Genomic DNA, 14,866 nt, shown 5'->3' on the forward strand with positions numbered 1-14,866 from the left:
CCGTGGAGATTTGCATAGTATGGAATTTGTCACACGAAAAATTCTTTTATATCGATATTTTGGTTATTTTCGTGTTAAATTTAACGCACATTGTTTGTTCGTAGTTGGGTTAAATATTCACCTCCTGGATGAAGTTTTGCAGCATTCTTACACTTTGTTTAAAGTCTTCTGTAGAAGGCTTATGAATGATATTCTGGTTTTACACATCATTTGTAGTGTTAAAACCTAAAATACCTTGATTAATAAATGTTACACTAAATAATTTTCAATTCTGTTTTGAAAATTAGTACTTCTACAATTTTATTTGCAGGTTTGATTCATTATGTAGTAAGCCAGAATATCGACGGCCTTCATCTTCGATCTGGATTACCACGTGCATATCTTTCTGAGTTGCATGGAAATATGTTTATTGGACAGTGTAGTCTCTGTGAAAGGTAAATTTTCAATTCTTACTGATCATGTCGTCGCATGAGGACCAGAGGAACGTAACTCCAAAAATGCGGGTTTCCTGTTCTTCATGTTTGGACAAATTTGAAAGCCCCACTTGGTGTAAATGGAAAGTAATGCTATCTGTTCTCCTTGTCGATCATTTGTTGGAATGTAGCTCAATTACCATCTCATTAAAAAGACCATTTTTCTAAGAAAATAATATTTTTGTCCGCTCGTCTGGAAATCTACGAAAATGGAGTTACGTTTCTCTGGTTCTCATGCGACGATGTCATTTAAGCTGTACTAGTATTCTTAGTTATATTCTTATGAGTATTCAGCGACACAACTACGCTAGTTGTCGTCCGGGGCAAGAACTCGCCTTAGCGTCTCCTGACCAACCAAACCAAAACGCTCCCCCAAATAATTGCCCAATATTGCGCCCTCCCAATCCGGCGCCCAGGGCACAAGCCCCGTTTAACATCTCCCCTAGTTATGTCACTGTGAATATTTACAATATTCTTGGATTAACTAAGGGAAGGGGGGGGGGAACCTGTATATGTATTTTAATATTGAATACTTTAATCTCAGTAGTTCGTAAAATTGCGGATAGAAACATATCTAGATTATATCGACATCGATTTGAAAATTATGTCTGAATTTTTTTATTGTTTCTTCTCCACGTTATTCAATATCAGTCTGTGAGGGATCGAATCAGGAGTACTTCGTAGCAGAGGTGAGCGCTGTATCACTAAGCTACCGTGTCCCCTTAATAAGAGCAGTTTCAGTCATTTTCTAATGCCCTAAATATTTACATTAGCCACACTCCTACGATACTAGTACTCTTTATGTCATAATATTTCACAATGAAATGCAAGCTATATTAATTGTACATAATTATTCTACAAAAGGCACGTTAAACACAGAGTAAACCCTACAGCTCGTGAATTTTGCAACATCTAAAGACTTTATCGTGGATAGTTATATATATAAAACACTTATATCGTGACATTCATAAATATATTTAAACTTCACTATATGGAAAAACATATAATCAAATTGATCACGCTTTAGTAGATAGAATACAGTCTAGCAAAATCGATATTTGGTTATTTAGAGGATCTGACTGACACTGACTACTACTTGGTAGCAGCGATTAGAGAAATTATCGCTGAAAAAAAAAGGAAATATTCAGCATCTAAAAATGGGTAGTTTAATTTAAAGAAATTAGAGGAGAAGGGAATACCAGATTGAAGTGTTGAACAGATACTCGACTATAGAAGATTCGGTGAGGATACGCGAATTAAAATTAGGGATTACGTTAAAATTTCAGCAAAAGAAAAATTGGGGTACGTGGAAATACATAGAAACAAACCTTCGTTTGACAAGGAATGTACTAAACTAGCAGAGAAGAGAAAGCAAGCTAAACTATGTTGGCAGCAAAATCCGAACGATATAACTACATAAATTTTCGTTGACATTAGGTAGGAAACTTCTAAAACTTTTAGAACAAAGAAACGGCGATATTTTGAAAGCTAAAAGTATTGCACTTGAAGATAATAGTAAGACCAGAAACATTCAGGGTATCAACGAATTTAAGAAAGGCTATCCATTCACGTGCTTATGTATTAAGGAAAGCGAACCGAACAATTCGTATGGATACGAATAGTATTTTGAATAGATGGAAATATTTCTTTGACAGTTTGCTTAACACGCAGTCGGAAAATAATGTTCGTGGCTAAAGTGATATGCATACAGCAGAATCGTGTATTCCAGAGCCTAACTGAACAGAAATAGAAACTACTGTAAGGAAATTAAAGAACTACAAACCTCAGGGCGTAGAAGAAATTCATACTGAGTTAATTTTAGGTTGAGACGAAAAATTGTGGAATTGCCACAAGAGTGGAAGAAATCAGTCATTGTTTCAATTCATAAGAAAGGCGACAAAACTATTGTAATAATTACCAACTCATCTCTCTTTTGTCAACATCCTATAAAAGTCCCTCAAACATTCTGTTAGCAAGATTAGCCACATACGTAGACGAAATTATTGAAGATTATCAGTGCGGATTTAGGCGAAATAGATCAAATACTCGAAAAGAAATGAGAATACAATTCCCCGGTACATCAATTATTTATTGATTTCAGAAATGCCTACGACTTGATTAAGATGGAAACATTGTAAAACATTCTTACTGACTTTGGTATACCAAGAAAGCTAGTTAGATCAATGAAAATGTCTTTAAATAAATCTCAAAAATAAAGTTCGACTAGGAAAATACATGGCACATCGAGAATGGCTTAAAACAAGGAGATGTATTGTCGTCATTATTATTCAGTTTTGTTCTACAATACGCGATAAAGAAAATCAAAGATAGCAACCAGGACCCAAACCTTCTCACCATGTTATGCATATGTTGATGTAAATCTGGTAGGGAATCATGTGAGAACAATAGAAAGAAATGCATAGGTTTTAAACGCCTGCAGGGACATATATTTAGAAATAAATGCAGAAAAAATTAAAATTGAAATTTGCCGTGACCATAATATCGCAAATTATGAATACGTTAAAACATCAAATGGTACTTTTGACAAAGTGAATACTTTCAGATATCCAGAATCAACATCAACAGACCAAAACATATCCACACACACACACATACAAAATAATAATAATAATAATAATAATAATAAATAAAATATCAACTAAAACCAGGGAATTCGTATTGTTATTCAGTCCAAATTCTTTTGTCTTCCCAAACTCTGTAGAAGAATTTGAAGCTTTATATATAAAACGATAGTTGTGCCTATTGTGCTGAATGGTTACGAAGCATGGTCGCGTACTTTGAGGGAAGAACGCAGACTGAAAGTATTTGAAAATAAAGTCGTGAGGCGAATATTCGGACCCAAGAGAGACGGGAATGGACAATGATGGAAACGAAAAATTGCATAGTTTATACCTTTACCGAACATTACGAGGGTCATCAAGTGTAGGAGGCTAAGGTGGGCAGACCATGTAGCCAGAATGAAAGAAAGTAGAAATGATTTGTAACTTTTAACTGAAAAAAACCATAATGAAGACCTAGGTGCACATGAGAGGACAGTATTAAGATGAATTTCCAGAAATAGAAATACAAAGTAGAAATTGGACCCAGTTAGTTAAGGACAAAAGTTGGTGGAGATATTTGTGAATGTGGCATTGAACCTCCGGATTCAATAGACCATAGAATTAGTTTCAGTTAAACCTCACGGCAAAATCTAAAATCCCAGTTAATATTGATTGATTCATCTAACTGAAAGGAACAGGGAAAATAAATGAACTGCTCATCTCTGCAAGGAGCGAGAACTGATATGATTTAATAGTAAGAGAGTGGATACAAAAGAAATTCAGTATGGACGCAAAGAAGATGACCAGAGAATTAGGCAGTTTTGACCAGATTCAATGTCTTATCCATCGACAGGACATCATCTGATTCATGGGAAACCCGGCTTCGATTCCCGGCAGGAGCTCATGTGGTTCTGATTCCACGTAATCAGTAGGTACCATTTCATATAGCGTCGCTGCTGAAAGGGGCGTTAAACTCAAAATCAACTCAACTCAATCATCTGATTCTGCGTCAAAGAAGATAAGAATGGTTAGAGCTGATGGCTTACTCCAATGATACGTTTCAGTTGTCTGGGAAACATCGCCTTCACCGGTGAGTTTTTTTTTTTTTTTTTTTTTTTTTAACTATTGAACAAAAGTTCAAATTATGTTCATAAAGGAGAAGTGAAACCTTGGAATACTATCTAAAGGTATATGATGTATTCTTCAATAAAAAGGTTCAAAAGTTATGGACAACGAAATGACTGCGAAAGGAATTACCAGATCTTATCAGGTCTGATAACTGGTCTCAAAGAAATCTGAACTATGTAGATAGAGATGAATGTAAGGTGTGTTTTAAGTTGAATTTCTGAAAAGGTTCCTGGAGAAAGCAACGAGGTTATATCGTCGGACATTGATAACGAGGTAATAGACAGGATGACGTTTAGAAACTTTTGCCAAAACAAAAGAGACAACTTTGAGTAATCTGTTCAAAATAGAACTATATATGTTTCACTTTTTATTTTTATGCACATGGAAGCGTACACCGTATTGGCAAAAATAAGTAAAGGAAAACGATAAAGTCATTGGGGGAAGTGATAAATTTGGCTAAAACTGAAATATACCGAGAAAACCATGCACATATTATCTTTTCTCCACAGACTTACATGGCCTGAGGTGGAATTGCGACCATTGATAGGGATTACCCTGAGTCTGCTGTGTTTGCTCAAATGGAAGTTATTTTTAATATCATCATCATTATTATTATTATTATAAAATACAGAATAAAAACAATAAAACAAAGCGATATGAAGTTAATAGTACTCTCCTTATTCATTACATGGATAGGTGTAAATATATGGACACCAGTAACAGATGCCTCTAAGAATTAACAAAATGTAACTTTATGTCTATTCATTTGTTAAAATGCTGTATGTCTCCCATTTTTCATAGAACAGCAAGAATAGAAAACGGAGTTTATACTGAGAATATTCTTGGGAATTTTCAAGACAATAGTTTGGAATGTATGCCAGTGTTTTCTGAAATAATGTGGTATTTGAAGGTTAAATCTTAATATCTAATAAAGTGAGTTTTTCATTTGAAATGTATCTTTTATATTCTGATATTTATTGCTTCGAATTTGTTTCTTTCTTGGTTTATTTTTATTTTTTTTATCGTCCAAAGTTCCTATAAAAAGTCGTAGAAAATTAATAGCAAGATTATGTGGTAACGTTTCGAAACATTCAGACGTAGACGATATGATTTGCACTCCTCTGATGTATACATTTGTTTTTAGGCAATTCGTACGAGAAAAAGCAACTAGTACTGTGGGACAAAAGTGCTTGAATGTATCTTGTCCTTCTGTACGTCCTGGAGGACGACCATGCAGAGGAAGACTTCATGATACGATCTTAGATTGGGAACACAATCTTCCAATCAAAGATTTGCATATGGCAGACTTTCATTCTTGGTAAGTATATTCTTTTAACGTACGTTTGTAACATAATTTAGACATTAAGATTTGGGCAAAACTTACTGTATCTAAGTTCGTGAGTATCTCGGACAACCAACATAGACCTTCGTAGAAATTGTATTGTTATCCTGTATCAGTACACCGCAATTAGAAGTTACTTTTGAAACCTCCCAGGCTGCTTCATCATTTGCATTATTTTGTTATCTGCTCCAGATGATACTGGTTGTTGATAATTTAATTGCACAGCGAAATGTATGATAACTAGACACGATTTTTTGGTTACACGCGAAAACGCAAAATGTATCAGTTTTGTATGAAAATGTTGTGTACCTAAAATATATATTTTTTCACTATTTGTTAGACCACAAAACGCTCGCGATTAAACGTGAAATTCTGTCGAATTAGCGAAATTTGCAACAAGTCTCGATATTCCACGAAATTTACGCAAAAGTGACAGTTTTTTGACGCTCTTACGATTTATTCATTATTTGACATTTATTCATCATTATTTGGCAGTTACTAGCAATATGATGAAAACTTCCATTTTTGAGAAAATAGATCATGAATTTTTGAAATTTTACATGCAGTTACAAGATGAGCTCCAAACGGTATCTACTGCTGAAGTGGATAGTGTGGAAGGAGTGTTGCAGGGTATATTAATGAGCATTCAGAAATCGCTGGAAAGTGTCTCCAACTAATGTACATATCAGTTTCGAATGTTGATGTGGAGAGGGCTCTTTCTTACAGTGACATACCGAAAAAAAAAAAAAAAAATTAACGCTGCATAAGTAAATCGTGAACACTAAAGTTATTTTTTTTTTCTATTAGTGTTTTCTCTCTGTGTGTTTTTTCTTTAAATGATACTTTTATTCAAAGAGGATGCATAGTGTTATTTTTTTAAAAAATCAAATACTGTTTAATATAGTCATGCATGAACTCATATCATGATGATTGATGAGTGGAAATTAAGGTGAAATAAAAGATAACTAATTGTAATTGCCAGGGAAAGTAGTGTTCTTACATTAAATTTTTATTCGCCGATTTTATCCCGCTTTACGCATATTTTTATAACGAAATTACGAATTCTTATTCACCACAATATCGTGTCTCTAATTATAACGACACGGTCTATCTGTCTGTCTAGGTTTGGCATGTTTCATTGTTAGTATAATTGTTGGGTATTAAAAGTTAATCTCCCTACGTAATCATTCATTTGGAGTCTGTGGCTCTATCCGTAGTGGGCGCAATAGGAGAAAGGTATTCAAGAGGAAAGTTGTTTTGTGTAATGATGGTGGTTCTGTAAACTAAACTCACATCAAGTGGTCGAGATTTGAACATGAACCTCTAGCCAATCAAAGGCTAGAGGTTCTTCAGCAGCTTTACACCATTAAACTAGAAGTTTATTGCAAGTGTGGTGTTACTTGTCATTCTTCCAGCAAGACCCGTTATAAAATTACGAGAATTGTAAGATTTCTTATCAGTCTGTAGTCCATTCAGCGCGTATTGCACTGTCAATGATCAGTGTACCACTTACTTTGCTTCATGGTGTATTTTCTATAAAGATGTTTTATGTTTAATTTGGAATATATGCCAAACTTAACATATAAATTGTAATGTTATTAATTACAGTGGAAAGGAAGATAGAAGTAAAAGAAGAAGAGGAATGACATATTATGTTGACTGAACTCGCTAGTAAGAACAACAATTGGTTCAACCAGTATGATGTTACAGGACAGTTTCAGAGTAGTTTGAAAACCGCTCAAGTTCTCCCTGTCTATGTATTCTCAGATCACAAAAATTTCGTTGCCCAAAGTGGATATGCACTTGAAGAATATAGCTATAAATAAAAGTAAGACACTCTGAACTCCAAATTTGCTTAATATCTTACAACCTTGCTCTCACCCTTGTATCTGCTCACTGCGCAGAAACACGTGCACTTTTGTTTAGTTCATGAAGCACTTTACAATGACAGTTTGCTCTCTGGGCCCTAGATCGTAAAACTTCGGCGAATAACATTCTTATTGAGATGAAAAACCGTCGCGTTGCTTAAAACTATCATGACGTTAAAATTTTCAAAGTAATATTTAACCAGTCATTCCAGGATTATCAGAACACAAAAGTGAAACTAAACATATCATAAACAAAGTAAAAATTCTACATAAGACGTCTTCAGTAATAGAAACAAACTTACGAATCTTATTTCTTTAGAATTAAAAAATTAAACCTGGATAGAGGTAGCTTGGATAACCTATGGAATATGTCATTAATTATTGGTCACACAAAAATCTTCGGTACAGAATCACATAGTAAGCACCAAAAATCCCCACAAAATTCAGCTTAGTAAATATTCAAGTTCTCATATTTTATTTTAGTAATTGCAATATTGAAGAATCAAATATCAAATATGGTGGATCTTCTCTATTGCTGCTTATAGTGTTTTGCAACCGTTATTTTTCATTAGTTTACTCATCGAACGGTTTCAATTATTAAACGTTTGGGATTCTTCGAACTTTCCTTTTTCTACGTCACTGATAACGTTCTTACCTTCATTAAGAATAGCTAATAGAAATGTGATACAGGAGCAGCTAGAGATTAGTTCTTAGAAAATACATACGTTGACAAAGTCCTCAGAAGTAGTACACAAAGAAAGGATCAAAAATAACTACGCATATTAAATAAATAATTTTTATTATACCATAGATTACATTGTCCTCTTGTAATTTGTCTTGGAATGCAAAAGTTGCGGCATTTTGTCATGTTGTTGGGTGTTATCTCATGCAGGGACTAATTTGTATATCGCAGTCTGACGTGTATCTGTACAACGTAGTCATTTTCGTGAGACGCTATACCGTGGCTTGTGGTAACTACAGTATTATACTCTTCCCTCTATTATTATTAATTAATTAATTTAATTATTTTAACTTTTTATTTTTAGAGATGGGTGTTCACTGTCTTCCGTTGTCTGTGGGCGATACGAATACGAAATTTTCCAGGATATAAACAGTCACTTATTCGATCTGTTTCATCCAACCCACAATGCTATCTATGCGGTGCTTTGATGTTGGTACCTTGTTCACACAGCTCTAGTAGCTACATATTTATATTACATTTACACGCAAAAATTATTTAAAACTTTTATTTCCTTTTTCTACAATGACTGACCAGTTTATCACTCTTGTTACAGGCCTCTTTGTTTGGACCATTCTTTTATAATCATGTTGTATATTAGACATATGTGAGATGATACTTTAGAAGCTAATATTTATTTATTTATTTTCAGCGTGAGTGACCTGAGTATTTGCCTAGGCACTACTCTTCAAATAATACCAAGTGGAAATCTTCCTTTGAATACGAGAAAATATGGAGGACGATTGGTGATCTGTAATTTACAACCAACAAAACATGTAAGATTATGACATTTTTCTTCAGATAAATGTAAGGGGTTTAAACTAAATAGAGATTTTTGCTGGACAAACGATAATAAGAACACCTTTTGAAATTGGTTTTCAAACTTCACGGGGACACGGTTGCTCAGTATTAGAACGCTTTCATGACAGAGGTTTCTGATTCGATCCCAGGCAATGTGAGTTTGTAGTGGATAACAACGTGTCCGTGGGTTTTGTGGAGCTTCTCCTGTTTCCTCCCACATTCTCATTTCACTACTTTATTCACTTTCATTAATCATGCGTTTCCTTAAGACGTTAAACGAAAGATTTCATTTTCAACCTTAATTAGATTTCTCAAAAATTTGTCGCAAGTTCTATGAATAAACATACTATTTAATTAATATGTTGCAATAATGTATAGAAAGCGTCACTTACTGTTTCCAAGCATTTATTGAGTTGTAGCAAATGTTTCTCTGATATTATTTCACAAGATTTAGCTATATGAGACAATAAATATTGTTACCTATGTGGTTTGCCTTAGGTCATTCTCCAAGTTAAAGATTTAGTTAGTTTAACATAATATGTATTTCAGTGAGTTACTGTCCTCTTATGAGATGTTAATTTATATTGTGACATTTATTTGTGCTATTCCTTGTTGTGATATGTTGGAAGTCATCTTGTTTATGTAAATACGACAGTAATCGCATAAAACACACAAATTCACCATATTTTTGCTTTCAAAATGTACGTGATGTCTCTTTCTGATACGATTACTTCAGAGTTAGGGCATTCGCGCTTGCTAACTTTACCTTTCTCTAATCATAAGAAGTAAGTCACGAAAAATGACACGGATTTTCCTAACACAGAACCATATTTGAAATCATAGTGACATTTTCTTTCAATCTCTTCTTTTTTTCTTTCTTCTTACTACTGTAAAATTACCTATTTGAATTCTCCTTGCTCTTGATGGCTACTTTAGATTATCAGATTCTCTTCGTTACTGACGTAGATGGCGTAGAATGTCAGATTCTCTTGATTACTGACGTAGGTGGCTTACGTGGGAGATCTCAGATTCACCTGCGGATTATATTCTTTCTAATGTTTTTTTTTTTTCTTTCAATCATACAAAAGTCAATGTTCATACAAACAAAATTACAGGGTGGCGCGCGGGAATGGAAGATTTTGAAAATGTCGTAATGCACAGTAGTATATATATATATTCTTACGTAATTCTGGACAGAAGATGGTACATGTATGCCATTTGAATGAAAACGAAAGTAACTTACGTATTAAAAATAATACCCTTTAAATGACGTTCCTCTCTGAGGTAACATTCCAGCATTCCCGAATGAACGTTTTTCATAACTTTCTGCAGTACGTCCGCAGTAATGTCGAAACTCTTCACATATCACGGCTTTGAGTTCATCCAGTATATGAAGACGAGTAGGAAAGACATGATTCTTTAAATAGGCCCATAAACGAAATCACACGCTGGCAGATCTGGCGATGTTGTAGGCGAGTTCATATCGCCATTTCTTGACGTGATTTGTCTTTCAAACAAGTCTCCTAAAGAGATTATCAATATCCCCGCTGAGTGAGCTATAGTTCCGTCTTGCTGAAACCATACTGCATACTTATACCATACTGCATACTGGATTTATTCACTGCATACTTTTGTAGTTCATTCCTGAAAAACGTTTCAATTATATTCACATACCGTTGAGACATTACAGAAACTGCCCGTTCATAATCATCTTAAAAGAAGTATGGACCAATTATTCCTTGCGTTGAAACGGCACACCACACGGTTACTTTTTCACTGTGAAACAGTCTTTGGTGTATAAAATTGGGATTATTGACAGCCCAGTACCCAAAATTTTGTTTATTCACATAGTCACTCAAGTAAAAATGTGCTTCGTCGGACATCCACAAGTTTTCAAGGAATTTTATATCTTCGTTACTTTTGTCTAAAAATGTTTCAGCAAAAGTTCGTCGATTGTTGAATCACTATCCTGCAATGAATGGTTACCTGGAGCTTATATGGATGCAGTTTTGAATCTTCATGGAATATTCAACCCAAACTCGGACGTGTTAATCCTAATGACTTGGCATGTCGCTGTGCAGAGCGTTGCGGACTTCTCGGTTGTTGCATTTACTGCTTGGATAGTGTCTGGAGTTCGAATCTTTCTTCTTGGTCCTACATGTTTGAAGTTCAATGTTTATCCCGTTGCTTCAAATCTTTCCATCCATTTCTTCATAGCGTGGCCCGACGGAACCATATCATGACGGCGCAATTGAAAATGACGCCAAAATTCACGCCGTACAGCATCACAACTATCATTATTTTTGTAATATTCTTTCACCGCGAAAGCGCGTTGCTCCCCTGACACTGCTCCATGACAACTGAAATATCATCGTGTATGCTACATTATTATGATCTCACAGCGTTGTCATACTTAACAGTGATCGTGTACTACGCTATTCAAAAAATCTCCCATTCTCGCACCACCCTCTAGAAAACTTAGAATCCAAATTATGATAATTTGGAAATGCAGCTACGAATACCATACTCATAAAATAAAATAAATGATACTGAAAGCTTCCTGATTTTGTTTGTACATTCGGCTGCAAAAATTGTTTCTTTTTAAAATTCTGTATTGTTAGCAATCTGTACAATCTTCATGTTCTATTCTATTCTTCTATTGTTCCATTCTATATGCAAGAAGACATGTTCTGATCAGGCCTGTTAGCAGACCTTAGGAATTTTTTTTCACGAAAGATACTAAATTGTTGATACCAACTTCACGTATAAAGAAATATGTTAGACTGCTATAAATTCTTATATTTTGTGTCGTTTCTTTTATATTTCAACTGATAAATATGTGAAACATTTCAGGACCGGAAAGCAGACTTACTGATCCATTCGTACGTGGATGATATCATGAAGGAACTTATGAAGTTGCTCAATTTAACCATTCCTTCTTATAAACCAGAAGACGATCCAACTAGAAATATCCCACCGGATGAAAAGGATGGCAAACCAGGATTTATGGAATGGACAATTCCGGAGGAGGATGTGAACAAGATGAAGAAATGGTATTTGTCACAGTGTTGTGGACCTAACAGCAAAAAGTGTAGTTTACGGAAAGTGAAACGTGAAAAGTGCGAGAGTGAAGAAGATAAGAAGAAGTTTAAAGTAGAAGATGTGACAAGTGACATAAAACGTGAAGAAGTGCAAGATTCTTCCATTTCAGCGCAGTCGGAAACAATTGAAGTTAAGAAAGAACCAGAATGTAGTACGGGAGAAGTTTTAGATAACAGGATTGTGGAAAAGTTGTCAGGAAATAACATTAAATCAGCAGACTTCGTAGAAAGTGAATCAGTTACCATCACGGACAGTGTTAGAGAAGAAACATCTCATAGTGTAATCAATCAAGCGAAAACAGAAGTAATCAGTCAAGCGGAAGTAGAAGAAAATACCCGGGGAAAAAGCACTCACAATTCTGAAAATAGTGCATCTTCTTTGCGTGAAGAAGGATCTACCTCAGACGGAACTTACGAATCGCGCAACAATATTGATACTTCACAGACTCAAGAAAACGCTGCTTTTACTTCAACATCAGATGATCAATTTGTAGTAGAAGCTCATCCAAAGTCAGGGACCACGTTGTCTCCGAAAGATAACATATCTCAGGAAGAAAGAATGTCATCTTCTGAGACAGACGATGAGTCGATGGTCTCTATAGAATTAAAGCAGCACTCAGTTTCACCAATTATTGTTGAGTCTTAAGGCTGCTCAGCTCTTCTTAATGTTACGTATATGTACATTGTCAGTTTTTTTTCATATGTAGGCATATACATAATACATAAGATTGTTGTAATTATCATAAAGTGTTGCTTTCACTATTACATTGTAGAGGAGCACAAAAGATGTTGGATACTACAATTATTGTGTTGATTTGCAGCATGACACCAATCTTGCTGCCATGAGCCACAAACGGTACAAAATTTTCGACTCTTTTTGCTTTAAAGCTTTGTTAATTCAAGGATCGGTGAATGGAGTTTTATCATATAGAATCGTGGTGGTTTCTACTGAGTGTAGCTTTATGCGTGCAATACTATCTACATTTAATTTATTGAGAAATTATATTCTGATACCACTCTTATTTCAGGAACGCTTCATATTTTTGTGTTACATTTGTATGTAGTTTAACGTCAAATATTTTCAGAATTTAGGTATTGTTTTCATATACCTACACCATAAAACCGTGCCCCAGGTTATACGTACGATTTGTACTTGATAAAGCTTATTGAAAAATTTTGTTTTTAAACATCTCACATTTTATAGATAAGTACAATTATTGATTATTATAAACTGCATGTATGTGTTGTTTATTTATAGTGGTATTAATTTGTATGGGTTAATTTTGCGCTTTTAAGGCGAATGACGTATAAGAATGTTTGAAGATACACATCAAAACAAAAGAATAGCAGAAATTGTACTTCGATTTATATAATGTTCAAAATTAAATATACACAGAATTTGAAAACAATGACCAAATTTCTAATATTAAGTTAATGTATTGAGTATGATAAGATGTGCTGGTTTTCCCACCGATTTTAGAGTTCTGTTCTGTATAAAACTGTTTGATTTATTTAATCATTGTTACATGATTTGTATTTTTACTTTCAGAAGCGTATATTGTGTTGTAGTGTATTTATATGATTGAAGCTAAAAATTTATTTATTATTGTTACAAATAATGCTACGAATTGTATGAATTTTGTATAATTTGAAGTAATTTTCAGTTTCCTTCAATAACACAGCGTAAGACTCAGTGTTTTAAATACTCAGAAGATTCTCGTGTGATTTTTGCTTGTTTTATTCCATTAACGTTCGAGGCCTTTTTACAGCTTCATATATATTTTTAATGACTATTAGAAGAGATATAATGTGTTTATTATTAGCTTTACAGTGTTTTATATGCCGACAACGTTTGGGAAGTGATTCCTGACACCAAGATAAGACAACAAGTATAGACCAACCTGGGTGCACAAATATTTCTTTTCGGAGTTATAGGCTGCCGAAAACATGAAGAAATGAACTTTGAATGTCCATAGCTCCAAAACTATGGGATCTACCGTAGTCGGATCAAGACTTCACTTACGAACTAGTATGTGCCTGTCCAAATATTCATGTTTCAGAATCGTGCGGTACTTCCGCAACATTTTTTTTATAGAGGTAGTCGGTGAGTCTTCAACTTAAATGTCCGTAGCCAGATTCCCTCTATAAAAATTGTTGCGTCGGCACCTTAGGATTCTGAAACATGTATTTTTGAATATCGTACATATTAGTTCGTAAGTAAAGTCTTGACGCGAATACGGTGGGTTCCATAGTTTTGAAGCTATAGAACTTTGAAGTTCATTTTGTCATGTTTTCGGCAGCTTATAACTCCGTAAGGAAGCATTTGTGCACCCAGGTTGGTCTATACTTTTTGTCTTATCTAGGTGTCAGGAATCACGTCCCAAACGTTGTCCGTGTTGTTTCGAAACACCCTATATATATATATATATATATATATATATATATATATATATATATATATATATATATATATATATATATATCGTATGCTTTCATATGATTTCTTAGGTTGGTACAATTAAAATATCCATAGTTGTGTCATTTTCGAGTACTGAGAAGACTGGTGATTTGTTAACAATACATCACCTATCTAAAAGCCGTGTGGGCGACCATAGGCCTTCATGGGCTGTAGCTCGAAGAAGATTAATTCAAAATACAGAAGGTCATTCATCCTTATGACAGTGAATTGCCTGCCTGCCCTAGGCTGTAAAACTACTTTTCCACCATCGATCATGTTCAATATGATACTCCTGGCGATTAATATTTATTTGCACATCAACATCAGAGCTTCCATTGAAGGAAACTACTATTTAGCACAGCCTGATCGAGTTTAACCTACTCGTCCTTGCAGAC

General features: G+C 34.5%; 1 protein-coding gene across 2 annotated transcripts in view; it reads left to right on the forward strand.

Moving 5' to 3' along the window:
- Sirt6 (sirtuin 6) overlaps positions 1 to 14,440 on the forward strand; it is a 54,894-nt gene extending 40,454 nt beyond the window's left edge. For both annotated transcript variants that reach the window (XM_081734095.1, XM_081734096.1), the window contains exons 4-7: positions 311 to 434; positions 5,307 to 5,480; positions 8,764 to 8,887; positions 11,766 to 14,440. In XM_081734095.1, coding sequence (XP_081590221.1) covers positions 311 to 434; positions 5,307 to 5,480; positions 8,764 to 8,887; positions 11,766 to 12,659 — 1,316 coding nt within the window. In that variant the 3' untranslated portion in view covers positions 12,660 to 14,440. The remainder of the gene's footprint in view (positions 1 to 310; positions 435 to 5,306; positions 5,481 to 8,763; positions 8,888 to 11,765) is intronic.
- Positions 14,441 to 14,866: the final 426 nt, after the last annotated feature.

The sequence above is a fragment of the Thermobia domestica genome, chromosome 12 (genome assembly GCF_964235325.1).
Source record: "Thermobia domestica chromosome 12, izTheDome1.hap1.1, whole genome shotgun sequence".
NCBI classification, from domain to species: domain Eukaryota; kingdom Metazoa; phylum Arthropoda; class Insecta; order Zygentoma; family Lepismatidae; genus Thermobia; species Thermobia domestica.